We start from the raw sequence: 15008 nt of genomic DNA, 5'->3' as shown, positions 1-15008 counted from the left end.
CGGTCGCTTTAGATTTAATTAAATCTGTAGCTGTTATATACTAATTGAAATAATTATACCAATACAATTATTATACTAATTGAACCAATATTATTTGCAACAATATTCGAAATATAAACGACATTATGACGATATAAGAACGCGACGATTTATGCTCGTTCATTAAAACTAAATCCAAATAGATCAATGGCGATTCGACTATCTTCATAGCAATAAAAACGCAAGTTGCATCTACGAATATCGATGCAGCGAATTATAAAATAAGACATACCTAACGGCAATCGCGAGATCGGAGATATTTATTGCGTCCTCGCTGCACACCTCGAAAAAGTGAAACAGGTGGAATGGACCTTGATCAGTTCCTGGCACACAGAGAAGCGTCGACACTGAAATGACGATGTAATTGTATAAATTGCATATAATTGTAGTGACTGCACGCGAAATTTTAGATTACAATACAGGAACGCGTGCACGCCTGTAAACATCAAACGGCAATTTCCGAAGCATTCGCGAGGATCTTTCGCGCGCGAGAGATTCGCTCTTACGCAGCAACACAATCGCGGTAAAATACGCGAATTGTTAATGCGAAAAAACAATGTGCGACACGAGTCTGTCACGGCGCGTTCATGATTACTGATCCTGATTTCGAGAATCGCGTTTCTTGAGATATCAAAGCGGCGAATCAATCGGAGCAATCGGCAGCATTTCACGAAATTAGTGCGAGTGTTCGGAGGGAAGGTCGTAGGAATAAAATGAAATTCGAAATATGCAGAGTGACCAAAACGAGTAACGAGTTACTGCAAAAGACGTAGTTAACGCAGTTAATCGCGAAACGATGATATACATACCTAGCGATGATCCCGTTTCTTACATCTCCGTTGCGGAGAAATAATGGCGTCAGATCGGCGGATCGCAATTTCGGGCGATCGATATCGAGATCGTTTTATTGGCACGCATAATAACTGTTGCACGTGACACCCCGCGCGTACGTACATACATCCGGCCCTTCGCGGAACAGAAAAGGGCTTTTCGGCGCGCGAGATTCACTCTTGAACGGCGAAATTACAATCGCGATTCGCGACGAGGACCGAACGATAGAAACGCGTCGCGAAAGACGTTGCGTGACTACTGACTGACCGCGGGTTCGAGAATCGCAATATCGTACTATCGCGATTTTCGAGATATCGACGCGGTGGAATTAATCGCTGTAAACTTTTCACTGTCGATAATAAAAATAGTGATTTGGTCACGTAAAACGATATCGTGTGTTTGTTATCCTCGGGTACGTACAGCCAAAATGCGGTTGGTAATGTCATCGTACTTCAATTACCACCCACCGGGCCCACCGGCTTGACAGTCGTGAAAATTTGCCTTTGGCTGCAGCTGGCCGTAGATGTCAAAAATAAGAAGAAATAATTAATATGAATTACTTGTGACAATTTGTTGCAAAAATCCGAAAACGCCGAAGGCAGGCGCTATTGATATGTTAAAACAAAAAAAATGTTAGATACGATATACGCTTGTTAGACGAAATATTAATATAAAAAATGATGACATGTAAAATATAATAAAGTCCCCTTTATTGACGTATTACCCTTTAATATTATATTACTGTGTAAATAACAAAGTAATATGCACGCAAAATTTTTTTCGATAATGCGGAAGATCGAAACACTCCCTCGAGTTCTAAGCGATTATTTAAAGTATGAGAATGAAATGCGGGATTTATTTGTTTATCGCTACCACATCAACAGGATACTATCGAAGACCCTCGGTGACTTGACTGTGTACAACGGGCTGTCGTCGATAAGTCGACGTGCATGATGCTACTCGAGAGAAAGAGTAAGAGATAGGGGGGAGGAGGGAGAGTGGTGGTGCTCGAGGGGAAGGATTACGTTTAGACAGCATCTGACAGTGAAAGCAAAGAGGGCACGATATAATCTCGGCTTGCTCCGACGTGTATTGGGAAAATGTATCCGAAAACGGCGAAGGCGGGCGCTATTAATAAAATGTTAGATACGATACGCTAAAATAAAATATTAATATAAAAAATGATGATATATAATATAATAAAATTCCCTTTATAACGTATTACCCTTCGATATTATGTTACTGTGTAAATAACGAAGTAACGCAGTATTAAATATGCCAGACACGGCAGGAATCTCACAATTTAGAACGCGACGAAGTTGCATCGCTCGTCTTTGATGATATGCGTTTTGTTCAGCTCGCATCCAGCATCCAGCGCGAAACTTGTATATACCGCGCGTACCGCACATTCGTAACCGTGAATCGCGCGTAAAGCTGTGCCTCGGAAGTTTCAAAGCCGGGGGACTTTAAGGACCCCCGCGCGAAATCTCCTCCGGCAGGCTTAGGACCTGTTCGCTTAATCTCCACGGCCGTTCCCCGGCTCGTTGTCGTCGTCGCAAAACGAAGGGAAGCCGGACGATGTAAGGAAAAAAAAAAAGAAAAGAAAAGATCCGAAAGAGAGATATCCCTAGAGGACATTCGACTCCAGGATGTCCGTCGGAAAGTCTTCTCGACGCGTTTCTCTTATAGCGTTTTTAAGTCCTTTAGCGTTAAGCTTTCGACGTTAGTTTGAAAAAATATGCGAAACGTGTGTAATCACCTGCAGGATATACACTTCGGGGAAAAGTTTTCGCGGGAATGGTCCGAGGGCGGAGAGGAACCGGTGAAGGAGGGCGCTCTGTACGGGCCCAAAGGGTTGGCTGGTCAACTGATGAGGAAGCACGACAGCGAGGCCGGCAGACGTGCCATTCGCTCCAGGATGCAGCGCGTTTGCAAGTGTCACGGTGAGCAGCAACGAAGAATATCCTTCGACGAAGAACAATCCTTCCTATAGTAAAACGCGACGGAAAATATAAATAAATATAAATATACAAATATAAATATTGGTACCGCGCGCTTCATCCTCATCTCGCGCCCCGCTGAATAATTCCTCCCTCTACTCACTCTTCTCTCATCTGTCGCGACAGGCATGTCCGGCTCGTGCAGCGTCCGCGTGTGCTGGCGAAGACTACCGTCGTTCCGGGTGGCCGGAGTCGCCCTGGCGGCCTTGCATGAGGGTGCCGCCCTGATGCGACTGGCGCAACGCGGCGGCAGAAGACCGGCCAGGCTCAGACCGGCGCGTTCTGATCTTAAACGGCCGAACAAGACGGATCTGGTTTATCTCGAGGACAGCCCCGACTACTGCGAAAGGAATCTCACGTGAGTCTAACTCGAACCTTGCACAAAAAAAAACAAACAAACTCCCACGACTTGGTCATGTTGAATCCTCCAGTATAGTATTATCTGTCGATTAAAAAAGTACGATCGCACGAATCAGCTTTAAAAATGCTTTAAAGAAGCATATTTGATCTTTTTGTAACTAAAAAACATCAAGTACTTATTGTTAATATACTTTTGGAGAACATGTGAAGAAATACACAAAAGCGGATTATTAAGGAAAATTTCGTGAAAAAATTTCGCGCGTTTTTATATTATTTCATCGCGAGTTTGTCGCGGTTAAAAACGTTCAACACGGCCCGAGGGATTAATCAGAAAAATCTCTACGCCGACGGTATCGTTTCTCCTTTTTCTGCTGCATCATCACGCGCTTTTGCACAACGACATTATGATTCTCGTTTCCTCCGCAGGCTCGGCATTCCTGGCACGCGGGGAAGAGTGTGCAATCGGACGTCTCTCGGACTGGACGGATGCCGGCTGCTGTGCTGCGGCCGGGGCTATCAGACGCGAGTGCGGGACGTCACCGAGAAATGCAAGTGCCGATTCGTCTGGTGCTGTCAAGTGAAGTGCGAGATGTGCCGGCACACGCGGGAGGAGCACGTGTGCAACTAGACGACGGCAGACGCATTCCCGTGGTTCGGCCTATCTGCAGGAACGCGCTTACCATTTTTTTTCTCTTTTTTTTCTACGTTCGGATTAAATCTTCGTTGCCACTTCGCGTTGTATATCCGCAATTAACGCCGCGAGAGGCTACACAACGACACGTACGTTACGTCGATGCGGTTTCCGCCTGACGGTTCGCGCAAATCGTAAGCACCGTTCTTCAGCAACGTCGCGTGAATAATAAAATGCACTATGAGAGCCTTTGTGCTTCCATAAAAAGAGCATGGAAAATCTTGCGAAGAGCTATGTGTGAATGATGAATGAATTATATATTATTCGACATATTCATTTATTTTGAAACGGACGGCTCCGATTGCATCTTTTGCTATAAGAGCGTCCGCTCTTATAGTCACCTTCACTTTTATGATTCATTAATTTAAATATTTTAATCACCTAGGATACTTTTTACCTGCAGGGGGCTCGAGCGAAATTGCCCGCGGCAATCACGATTCTCGGGATTATTATTATAACGCTAACGTAACGATACGACGAGGTTGCTGTTGCGCGGCTTATCATCACCGTTCCGACCGTCAGGCGGCACGTTTACTTGCGCGAACGTTTAACGCATCGAAAATGAATGTGTTATTTTAATTTACATTTAATCGTTTAATTTTATCTCGACACCCGGATGTACCGCAGGAGGAGAGGCGTGTACTCCAGGGACGCACCGAGCGCGAGGGACACGCTCGCCTTGCGCGTCACCGGACTCGCGCGATCTGCACGATTCCGTGTCCCGAAGTAACAACGCGGACACGGCCATCAAGAGTTTCCCCTCATCTCTTTCCCCCCGACTCTATTATATACATATATATATAAATATTTATTTATTCGATATAGCTGTATGTATATCTCATATAATTAGTACGCGCATTCTTTTTATAGCGAGAATCGAGTGATAGAAGACTTGGTCGGAATTTTATCTAGATTTCTCCTCGTGACATATTTACGCATCTCGCGACGCTCGACATCGCGCCCTGATGTGCCAATTTACTATTTCTGCGTGTGACAGGGAGAGAGAGAGAGAGAGAGAGAAAGAGAGAGAGAGAGAGCGAGAAAGAAAAAGAGCGAATGAAAGAACGGAGTGAAAGAGAGTGAGAGAGAGGAAAGGGAGAAAAAGAGTAAGTGGGAGTATGCAAAGCAGAGCATAAAGGAGAGCAAAAACGTGGTAATAAGACCACGCGCGTCGATTACTTTTTCTTTTCCCCCCTCCCTCCCCCGTTCTCGCGCACATTCGCGTATGATACGCGTGCAATTGCGCGACGAGCGTCCTATTTATATCGAAGTAAAGACCTCCGCACGGTGTCTCGGTAGATATCTCACACACATACACACATACACACACACACACACACATACACACTGTACATGTTGATGCTCTCTAGTGCGTAGAGCCTTCTTTTCGCCTAATTAGAGAGCAACGTAGCGAGGAGTCGCGCCACGCCGGGCGCACGAGCGAGACTCGCGAAGATCCTCGGGATCTCCGCGCGGGCCCTTGACTCGCCACGAATCGGGAACAATACTGCCAATGAATGTAAATAGATCGTCTCACTGTTTTTTCTAGACTCTTTACGTCCGTAATCGTCGTTGTATATACATATAGGCGTTTCGCGCTTAGGCTTCGTTTAGGGATGAAAAAAAAAAAATCTTCCGCGTTGCGTTTTTTCAGAGTTCCACACGAAATACTCTTATCCCATTATCCGTGATTATATATCTCTCTCTCACCGTCACTATTTTATATATTTAATATGACGATAATATATATATAATATACATATGATACCGCTTTTTATCGCATGCCGCGCCAGTTAAAGTCGGCAGTCTAGTCATTTACGAATCTTTCGGATCCCCCTCCTCCCCTGCCCATACCAGCGGACACACTAAGCTCACAACGAATTACACGCGAGATTTCTCGCGCATTCTCTTCGGCCGAAATTGTAGTAGCATTATAACGCATCGCGCAATTATTATTTTGAAAGGCCTAGATATATACAATAGATATATGCTTATTATTTTATAGCTATAAATATTAAATATTACGCAATGTCTTATAAACGGGAATCTGCAACTTCTCAAATAATCTGCTGAAATAATTCACTCGAATTATCGGAAGGGATTATTCGCGTACGTTACATAGTACCATCATATACGCATGCATATTATGGTATTATGCCAATTACAGACACGTGTGCGGAATGTGCTTATTAAATTTCTGCGAATATGAAATTACTACTCCACAGATCTAATTAATTAGTGGACAAACGCTTACTCGATGAATTCACTCGTAAGATACTTCGCATTATTGCGAATATATTCTATGGACATAAATCATTAAACGTGTTATTTCGTGAGGTTGCATACCTCGTCTCTTTTATTTCTTTAGGATACGGCCTTAAGTAACGTAGTGGATATCGCGATTCGTCCGTATACTGTAAGAACTTAGCGGTAAAACACGCAAAACACGAGGGAATACGCTCGTGCCAACGACATACAGAATTCAGTATTGACAAACTGTAATTTATTTTCTTCACGATAATCTACATCACCCTTCATTAGACCTTTGTAGTCCTTTTCAGTCAAATTATGAGAAGGTGTTCTCGTAATAATATATAATAGTAATAATAATAGTAAAAAATGTCTCTTCGCTAACTATGAGATAACTCCTAGCTCGTAAAACCTTTGTATTCGTATGTACCTGTATTCTACGTGCATTTATATAAATAAAAATATATATGTATATATATGTATATACGGAAAATGTCCATGCATGCGTATGTCAAGTCGAGTCTCAGTGGAACGCACTCTATTGCTTGTAACGTCCCTTTGATATTTGCACTTTGTTAGCCGTGACGAGATATCGCGCGACGACCGCGCTGCCCGTGCAGACGATCCCGATGATCACACCTACCAGAAGGCCGACGAACAATTGAATGTCCTCCGTGAGCGTCCTCGCCTGACTCTTCGGTCTGTGGAACTTCTCGGTGTCGTCTTTCGTCCTCGCGATATAGCCCAGCCAATAGACGAGCCTGTCCGACGGTGGGTTCAGTTGGTCGCGCATCGCCACGGAGACCTTCCGCGCACTTTCACGATACGCCACCGTCTCGTGGATCTCGTTCACTATCTGCGCGATCTCCACGGCGGAGGCGTGATCGTTCGCGGCCTCGGTGGAACGCGCGAAGCCCAACTCGACCGCGCGGGCCGCGTTGCGAGACTCGTGGGCGTCCCTCGGCAGACATATCAGAGGCGTCCTGTGAAAGGCGGCTTCCAGGAATTCCGTATCGGTACAATGACTCAACACCATTCGGGTTCGGCTGTAACCTGTAACAATGGCAACAGTATTAAGGGAAAGAGAGAGAATGCCTCCACCGCTATTGCCACATTATCCTCTCTCAGCGCGATTATTCAATTCAATGGCGCTTTAGAGAGCTCGCATTCGCGAGGCACGTATTTCACTTGTGCGCAAGTAAACGCCCTGGACTCATTGTTTTCATTTACTGTGAAACGTATTGTGGCATGAGAGAGAGAGAGAGAGAGAGAGAGAGAGAGAAATAAAGGTCCCTCAATGAGAATCCACATCGTATTTCGTAAAATTTAAAAGTTTACTCCTTAATCTTTAATCTTTGAACATTTGAAGATTAGAAAATTTGAATTGACATTACAGCATAAAATATCATGTACGTATATTCCTTATAATTTGACTATTGATTTGTGTTGAAACATTTTAAAGTTTTTCTGTTTAATTAATTTAATTCTCATTGTTACATTTTTTTATCAATGTATAATTAATTATATTTTACCTATCAAGTCTTGCCGATCGACGTCCTCGTCAATGAACAGATTTTCCGGCCTGGCGACGTTTGTATTGCTCTTATTCCGCCATATGACAGCTTGACCTTCCCTGCCTTGAGGCAATTTCTTTGCCAGTTCTCGTATTAACGTCTCGTAATTCTCTTCTAGAAGAACGACGATAGTACCCGTCCTATATTCTACCAATGACTTTTGCAAATTTTCAGGTAAATGATATACTCCTCTGCAGTGATGACAGCCGATCTAAGAGCAATTTTAAATCGATGATAAATTATATAGTTTAGGAGTCTAGAGAGATGTATAGATTGGTAAAATTATTTTTAAAAAAACAGAATAAAGGATTAATATGCATTTTTTACGAACCTTCACAAGTAGCTCTGTTAAAGGCGCAAAATCAGAACGTAACGCTGTATCGCCTGCCCAAAGCACCAGTCGAACATCCGAATAAAGGTGCTCCAAATCGATATTAACGTCCGGCAGATATTTGGTTGCTAATCGTAGAGCGGGAATTAGATAATCATTTTTAACACTGGAAAATATGGTTCTTCCTGAGAAACTTGTCGAAAGTCTTGCCCAAAATCCACCACTATGCACCGGCAGAGCAACTCTAGTGCATTCAAATGCATACAGCTCCTCATCTGGATTTTTTATCCAGATTACTGGAATCGATTCAATATGTTTTGCAAATGGAACCAAGCAACCATCGTGTCTAAAAAAAAATCACAAAAATGTATATTATAATATGTATAAAAATTCGTGAGAAATATTGATATTTCATTAAATTAATGAAGCTTTCAAATACATCGTAATAAAATAAAACCAATAAACTGAATTTTAAGATCAATATACCTTAATGCTGGAAATATGGTGAACGTAGGCTGAAATTCTTGTATTCTCTTCAATATTTCTTTATCCCGGAAGAGACTGTCGCATACTTCTAGCGAACGTTTGCTAGCGTGCATCGGCTTATCGGCGCTAACATCCAGTTGCAATACTTCAACGTCTATCAGCTTATTGTAAAGATCGTTGGCAGCGTATCCTGGTATTATCAACGTCGCATCAATCCCGTGATCCGACAAGGTATTAGCTAACAGTGACAGATCATATACGTTTTCAAATGCAATTACTAGAGCCGACAGAGGGGGTGCTGTCAAGGTCGAGCTGCTCGCAATTCGGAGTAAACAGAAGCACGTGTATAAGCCGATTAGCGTCAACATTATCACTATGGGTGCGCTCGAAATATTTGTCTCAATGTCTGTTTCGCTCGGATGGGCGATTCATGAAGCTCAGACGAGGACCAAAATTCGACCAGATTATCGATCTTTCCAATGATTTTTTAAAAATTATGATTGCATAAAAACGGCAAATTTTTTGTAGGCGATCAAATCAGCGCCGTATCAGCTAGTAAATAAACTTTCAAATTTGTTGGTAAATTACTAACTGAAGGTGTTGCGCTTAGAGCCCCGATGTTACTCAAACGCAGAATCTAAAAAAAAAAAATGCAAACAAAATTATCAAATTTGCGGAAGATACGACAAAAAAAAACATCCAAAGGACGCTTTGACTATCTCAGAAATGTACACCACGGATAAATATTTACCTCTTATCGCCCTTCGACGTCCAAAACTGTCGTCCGCACGCGTATAAACGATACAAATCACTTCACAACTTTGACACGCGAGACTTTCTGAATCAGATGTGATGCGTCAATATTTGGATCTTAAATTTCAAGCCGGACTCGTGTCCGCGTAAATCTCGGCCCAAGAATTATCGCCCGGAGGTCCCCGCGGAGATCGTCGCTCTTCGCGCCCGGTTCTCGAGCCAGATCGAACGAGGGAGCTTCGGGATTCCGGAGGGGCTTTCCGAAGCACGCAGTCTCTGACGCCGCGTGTACAGACGCAGGCGGGACACACGGCGCCGCGCGGCGTATGAATAACTCATACCCGAACGCAGAACGTCCGTGAGGCGTCCGCGCGCGATAATCGCGTGGGACGCCGATCCGATTCGTCTCGTCGCCCTCGCACCGCGCCCGGCGTGGTTTCCCCGTCCGGGAGGCGGGAGAGCGCGCGTCAGATGCACGCCGGCGACCGCAATCGCGGGTGTACCCCTCGTTATCGCCATCGCACGTGACAATTACAATCGCGAGTGTATATGTAACCGCGCGCATAGACCGCGTGGCGCGTAGACGCTACAGTGCGTTGCAAGTAGATTGAATCTTCCTTCGAAGGCGGCAGTCGAAGGCAAAAAGAGACTTGTTTGCGTTGCCTAAAATCCTCCAAATCCTCTAAAGATTTTTGCACTTGAAACATTGATAAATATACCGCGTGTCGGGTATTGAAGAGAGAGAAAACGAGGACTCAGTGCGAGCAACGCGAAAAGACGCGCCTAACCTAAAGACGAGGCACCTTCCTGCGACGCGATTGGTCGCCGCGCGTGCTTCGTGGGTCGGATTGGCCGTTGTTTCTTGTCCACTCCGACGATTCGGCGCAGCACTTTAGAAAACTGCAGTGTGCGCACTCTGCGCGTCTATACTTAATATTTTTGTTTCGGTTTCGCTCAGCTCGAGTGATCTAACCTGTTCAACCGTTAAATTTCTAATTCGCCAAATTCTATCGGCCCGGCCCGGTTTGGGGACCGACCGGCTGCCAACGGAAGGAAGTTACATTATAAGATTGGAAATTCAAGACAGGAGCGGAGGTTAGGTTTGGCCGTTGAATTCAGGTTAAGGTGCACACGGTCGGCGCAGATCCGGAGTTGACGATGGCTACGCCTCCGAATACCGGGTTGTCCTTCGGCACGCCAAAACCCACGGCAGGTGAGTCGAGACAAGTTGATTTCTGAAGAGAACAAAAAAATGACAGAACTAAAACGTTCTCTGTCACGTTTCTCTCCAACCTCGAAATCCACCGTCTGTGTTTTTAATGCGCGTGTTGTCTTCTCGTGTTGCAAGGGCTCACCAGTTTGACTTTCGGCACCCCGACCACCCTGGCGACCGCCGGAACCGGCTTCGGCCTCGGCGGCGGCATGACCGCGACGACGACGTCCATATCCACCGTGTCGAGTCTGCCGAGCTTCACGAATCTCGCGAGCAGCGGGACGCCGCCCATGCCCGTGGCGACGGGGCTCACGTTCGACCCCGCGAAAGCGTCGACAACGGTCGTGTCCACGGGATTTCCCATCGCCACGACCACGACGGGAGGTTTCAGCTTCGGCGTCGGGGCAGCCAAGCCTATGACGGGTACGCCTACATTTTCCGACGCAACGTGGAATTTGCTTTCTCACGACGTGAGAAAGATGCATAAGTGTCGGTTCACAGTAAGGATTTTAAGCCTTACACCGATAGAAGATATCGATCAAGTATAACCGGTTATTCCTCATATTCGACTGGTCTATCTCATATACGATTGGTCTATTCGCTCTATTTCTTACTTCTTAGGGCTTAAAATCCTCACTGTAGATCTCGATTGTAGATCGACACTAATGTTCGTGTTTATCTCTAAGGATCCACTGGCTTGACCTTCGGCACTCCGAACGCTGGCATGACTACTGGGGCTGGGTTTGGCCTCGGCAGCACGATCGCGACCACGACGTCCGCGCCGAGCGTTCCGAACTTCAGTCTTCCTAGCAGTACGGCGCCGACGTCCGTGACACCAGGGCTCTCGTTCGACGCATCGAAAACGGGCACCACCACAGCCACCTCGACCACGGGATTTGCTCTCGCGGCGACCACAGCGGCGCCGGGATTCAGTTTCGGGGTCGGAACGTCGACGACCACCTCCACTGGATTTCCTTTGAGCAAAACGACTTCCGCCGTTGTTTCAACGAGCCTAGCGGCACCCTCCACTCATACTTCCTTGGGTACCACCACCACGTAAGTACGGTCGCTGACATTACAAATTCTGTATTTGGAGTTATTGGTTTATTTTTATCCGCCACTAATAACAAATCCGATCTTGATTCATTGGAAAAATTTTTTATTTGCAGCGTTAGTTCCGCGACTGGTATTCAATCAGGGGCCATCAATTTCTGTCAGCTTGAAGAATCGATCAACAAGTGGACCTTAGAGCTGGAGGAGCAAGAGAAAGTGTTTGTGAACCAAGCGACGCAAGTCAACGCCTGGGATAAATTGTTGATAACGAACGGGGAGAAAATAGTGACGCTGAATCAAGAGGTCGAAAGAGTGAAAATCGAGCAGCAGCAATTGGAGCACGAGCTGGATTATGTTGTAAGTTACACTTGTATATTTGTAATGTTACAGATACATGTTACATATACATGTATATATACAATTAACACGAGTGAAATCAATTGCTAAATCAAATGAATAAAAATTTCATCGAATTAAATACAAAATAATTGTATCTCGTTCAGGTCGGACAACAGAAGGAGTTGCAAGAATGTTTAGTGCCGTTGGAAAAGGAGCTGGCGTCTCTTTCTGTCTCGGATTCCGATCGAGAGTACACGTATCGTTTGTCGGAGAACCTCGACACCCAGCTGAAACGCATGTCGGAGGACCTGAAGGAGATAATAGAACATTTGAACGAGGCGAACCGCGCTCAGGACTCCAGCGATCCTATCGTTCAAATTGGAAAGATTTTGAACGCGCACATGAACAGTCTGCAGTGGCTGGATCAACAAACGGCCTTGTTAAATCAGAAAATACAACAGATCGATCAGATGCATCAGAGCTTCAGGCAAGAGAGCGAACAGAATTTACATTTAGCTTACAATTAGCCGTTTCAACTCATTTTTATATTATATATTAACTTGTAACGATTATTTTTTGAATAATTTAACATAGTTCACTTAACGAAAAGTTCAACGTGTGAATGAAAATGGCGTATGAATGGAAATTGTGAAAAAATATATTTTGCATTTAAGTAATACTGCAAGTTCTTTTTCTCAAGAGGCAATGGCCGGTATAAAATAATGCATCTTAACGTGATCTCCCACATCTAGAGTTAGTTTCACCATCTTCTCCTGCAGTAAGTTACACTTGACGCTATCCGGGTGGAGAATGTCCCAACCCAGGAACATGGCGAGTTTCTTTATGGCAACAGTCGCCGAAATATCGCCAGTGTCCTCCTCTCCAGCTTCCCAAACTTGCAGTTCTTTGAAGTGAGTGGACACGGTAGCGTAGTCCACCTCGACCTTTAGCACCAGTGCACCACATTTATTAGCGATTATCGTCAGCTGAGAGCTCATATTCTTCATTCTCTCCACGATGTGCCGTATATACTTCAGCTGCGGTATTTCCAGCGTTACCTAGAATAAGGCTCTGCTTCTGTCGAATTGATCGCGCGACTTACAGAGTTACTGCATAAGGCCTGTTTAGCCGAATTTCTTGCTCCATTTATCTTATCTTTTTTTTCCAATGTGAAAGGAAAAAGAGGATGTTTTCTCTTTCTTTTTTTCTCTCTAACGTGAAAAGAGAAAAAGGAAGGATGAAGCGGAGGAGAAGTTGAGCTAAAAAGAACAGGCCTATTGCTGTACCTACATCGAACTCGGGAATGTCCGGCATTTTATGCTCCGGCCACTCTCTGCGAGGTATGAGCTTCACGGGCACGTCGTGCACGCACTGTCGCGAGTCGACGGACAGGGAGGTCAGGTCGATCTCGAACGTCAGACAGGGCTGCCGCTTGTTCGTCAATTTAATTTTCGCGCTCCTTGCCGTTATTTTCAGGCTGTTAAAGGTTCTGGCGAACATCGAGGCGTCGAACTCCAGGTAGATCTCGTTCTCCTGCTCGGACACGCCGCACATAACGTACTCCGCGAAGAAGTGCTGCTGCGATAGCACCGCCCAGAGCACGGGTATACGCTCGTCGCCGACGTTGAAGCACAATTCGTCCGGCGTCAATCGCAGCACGCAGTACTTCGCCATTCGGGATATAGTATTAACGATACCTGAAAATTACAAAAAAGACTTTTATTGACTAAAAAAATCGTCGAAAGGTCATCAGAGTTTTAGCATCCTCGACGCTTGCGAGGTTAGGAACGCGAAATTTAAACTTTACTCGTAAAATCCCGCATGGCACCCGCGTCCACCATTCTGCATTTGAACTTCATTTCTGATCATCACTTTCAAGTCATCCGTTTATCGCGGACACCTGACACTTCTTGCAAGTGTCAAAGAGAGTGAGGATGTAAAATTGGCGCGCGAAAAACTCTCCGATGGCGCGGCGCACATGTCGACCGTCACCGAATACCTATAATATATATAAATAAATATATACTGTGACTTTTGTTTCACTTGTCAAAGAAAACACAAATGTTACATCAAATTAGCACTTTGAGATTATCTATATTAATCCAAATGAATGCCCTCCAAAAAAAAAAGAATGATACTTTGCCTTACAAATAAACGGAAACTCAGAATTATATTGTTTAGGCTTGCATTTTGAAACATTTATAAAAATAGATTCATGGATATTTGATATTTAATAGAATTATTAAATTTAATAATTATATTTAATTAATATTAACATTATTTATACGTATTATATTTTATAGCAACTACAGTATTTGATCTTTTACAATATAAGCGGCACATTGGGAATAAAAAAAATGTGCGCTTCATTTGCCACCGTCGATAACGTAAGTATCTTCGATCATCTGATGTATTACCGATCGTACGGTGGATTAGCGGTTTGACGAGGAAGCGGAAGGGGACGGAGCTGCATGATCGACGGGGCCGAGCTCCGCGTCGGTGAGCTCCACTCCACGGGAAGTTATCCTGCGCGAGATAAACGTTCTCGCGGCGTCGCGGGAACTAGCGATCTACGCGTCGTAACTACATAGACGCTCGGTCTGTCAAAACCTCGCGCGGGCCCGCCGGCGGGACGCGATCGGTCCACGCGTTGGTGTCCACACCGTTGGTCGTCGCGTATCGCGGATCCCAAAGCGATCAGTGGCGAATTCGCGCGGGGAGTGTTTCGCGAGACGCCGACGACGGGCGAAGCAGGGCGAAGGGTTCGACTCGTTCTCTCCCCCCTCGGGCCGTCTCGGTTGTTCCGGAGGGTGGTGCGAACGGCCATATTGTTTAAATCTCTACGCGTCCACCACTCTCGCGCGCGCGCGGGTGGGTTACGTGATTACGTTCATCGGATGTTCACCTCGAGACGATGCGGCAATATGTTCCTCGCCAGAGAGAGGTGAGTGCATGTATATGTTGCCTTTTGCGTCGCGCGGCGGCCCCCACGAAAAGGGGGGGTCACGCGCGTCCGCTTGCATTTTAGACGCGTCTCTTTTTGTACACCCTCCTCCCCCCTCCCCCTTCATCCCTTTTTTGTATTTAA

The 15008-nt window shown here is 45.3% G+C and overlaps 4 protein-coding genes across 5 annotated transcripts in view; 2 read left to right on the top strand and 2 right to left on the bottom strand.

Moving 5' to 3' along the window:
* The window catches only part of LOC105456166 (UDP-glucuronosyltransferase 2C1-like), a 59484-nt gene extending 49334 nt beyond the window's left edge, over positions 1-10150 (bottom strand). The window contains exons 1-6 of one of the 2 annotated variants that reach the window (XM_011700000.1): positions 9314-10150; positions 8563-9199; positions 8077-8422; positions 7704-7956; positions 6815-7224; positions 272-386 (exon numbers count right to left, since the gene is read on the bottom strand). In XM_011700000.1, the coding sequence (XP_011698302.1) occupies positions 300-386; positions 6815-7224; positions 7704-7956; positions 8077-8422; positions 8563-8930 (1464 nt within the window). In that variant the 5' untranslated portion in view covers positions 8931-9199; positions 9314-10150 and the 3' untranslated portion in view covers positions 272-299. Of the gene's footprint in view, positions 1-271; positions 387-5398; positions 7225-7703; positions 7957-8076; positions 8423-8562; positions 9200-9313 lie in introns of those variants that run through there. The other variant, XM_011699999.1, reaches the window with a different exon arrangement.
* Positions 10151-10265: 115 nt separating this feature from the next.
* On the top strand, positions 10266-12597 carry LOC105456159 (nuclear pore glycoprotein p62). The gene is made up of 5 exons (XM_011699986.1): positions 10266-10528; positions 10664-10951; positions 11215-11584; positions 11698-11938; positions 12085-12597. The coding sequence occupies exons 1-5, from the start codon at positions 10474-10476 to the stop codon at positions 12445-12447; spliced, it is 1317 nt and encodes a 438-aa protein (XP_011698288.1). The 5' UTR covers positions 10266-10473; the 3' UTR covers positions 12448-12597.
* On the bottom strand, positions 12561-13981 carry LOC105456160 (checkpoint protein HUS1). Its single transcript, XM_011699987.1, has 3 exons — positions 13728-13981; positions 13211-13617; positions 12561-12978 (listed from the first exon to the last, which is right to left on the bottom strand). The coding sequence occupies exons 1-3, from the start codon at positions 13777-13779 to the stop codon at positions 12616-12618; spliced, it is 822 nt and encodes a 273-aa protein (XP_011698289.1). The 5' UTR covers positions 13780-13981; the 3' UTR covers positions 12561-12615.
* Positions 13982-14411: 430 nt separating this feature from the next.
* Positions 14412-15008, top strand: part of LOC105456158 (myb protein) — a 29996-nt gene continuing 29399 nt past the window's right edge. The window contains exon 1 of the mRNA XM_011699985.1: positions 14412-14864. Within this exon, the coding sequence (XP_011698287.1) occupies positions 14818-14864 (47 nt within the window). The 5' untranslated portion in view covers positions 14412-14817. The remainder of the gene's footprint in view (positions 14865-15008) is intronic.

The sequence above is a fragment of the Wasmannia auropunctata genome, unplaced genomic scaffold (assembly GCF_000956235.1).
Source record: "Wasmannia auropunctata unplaced genomic scaffold, wasmannia.A_1.0 LD335737.1, whole genome shotgun sequence".
NCBI lineage: Eukaryota > Metazoa > Arthropoda > Insecta > Hymenoptera > Formicidae > Wasmannia > Wasmannia auropunctata.
Note: the sequence above shows the minus strand (reverse complement) of the source record. Positions and strands in the feature narration are given on the sequence as shown.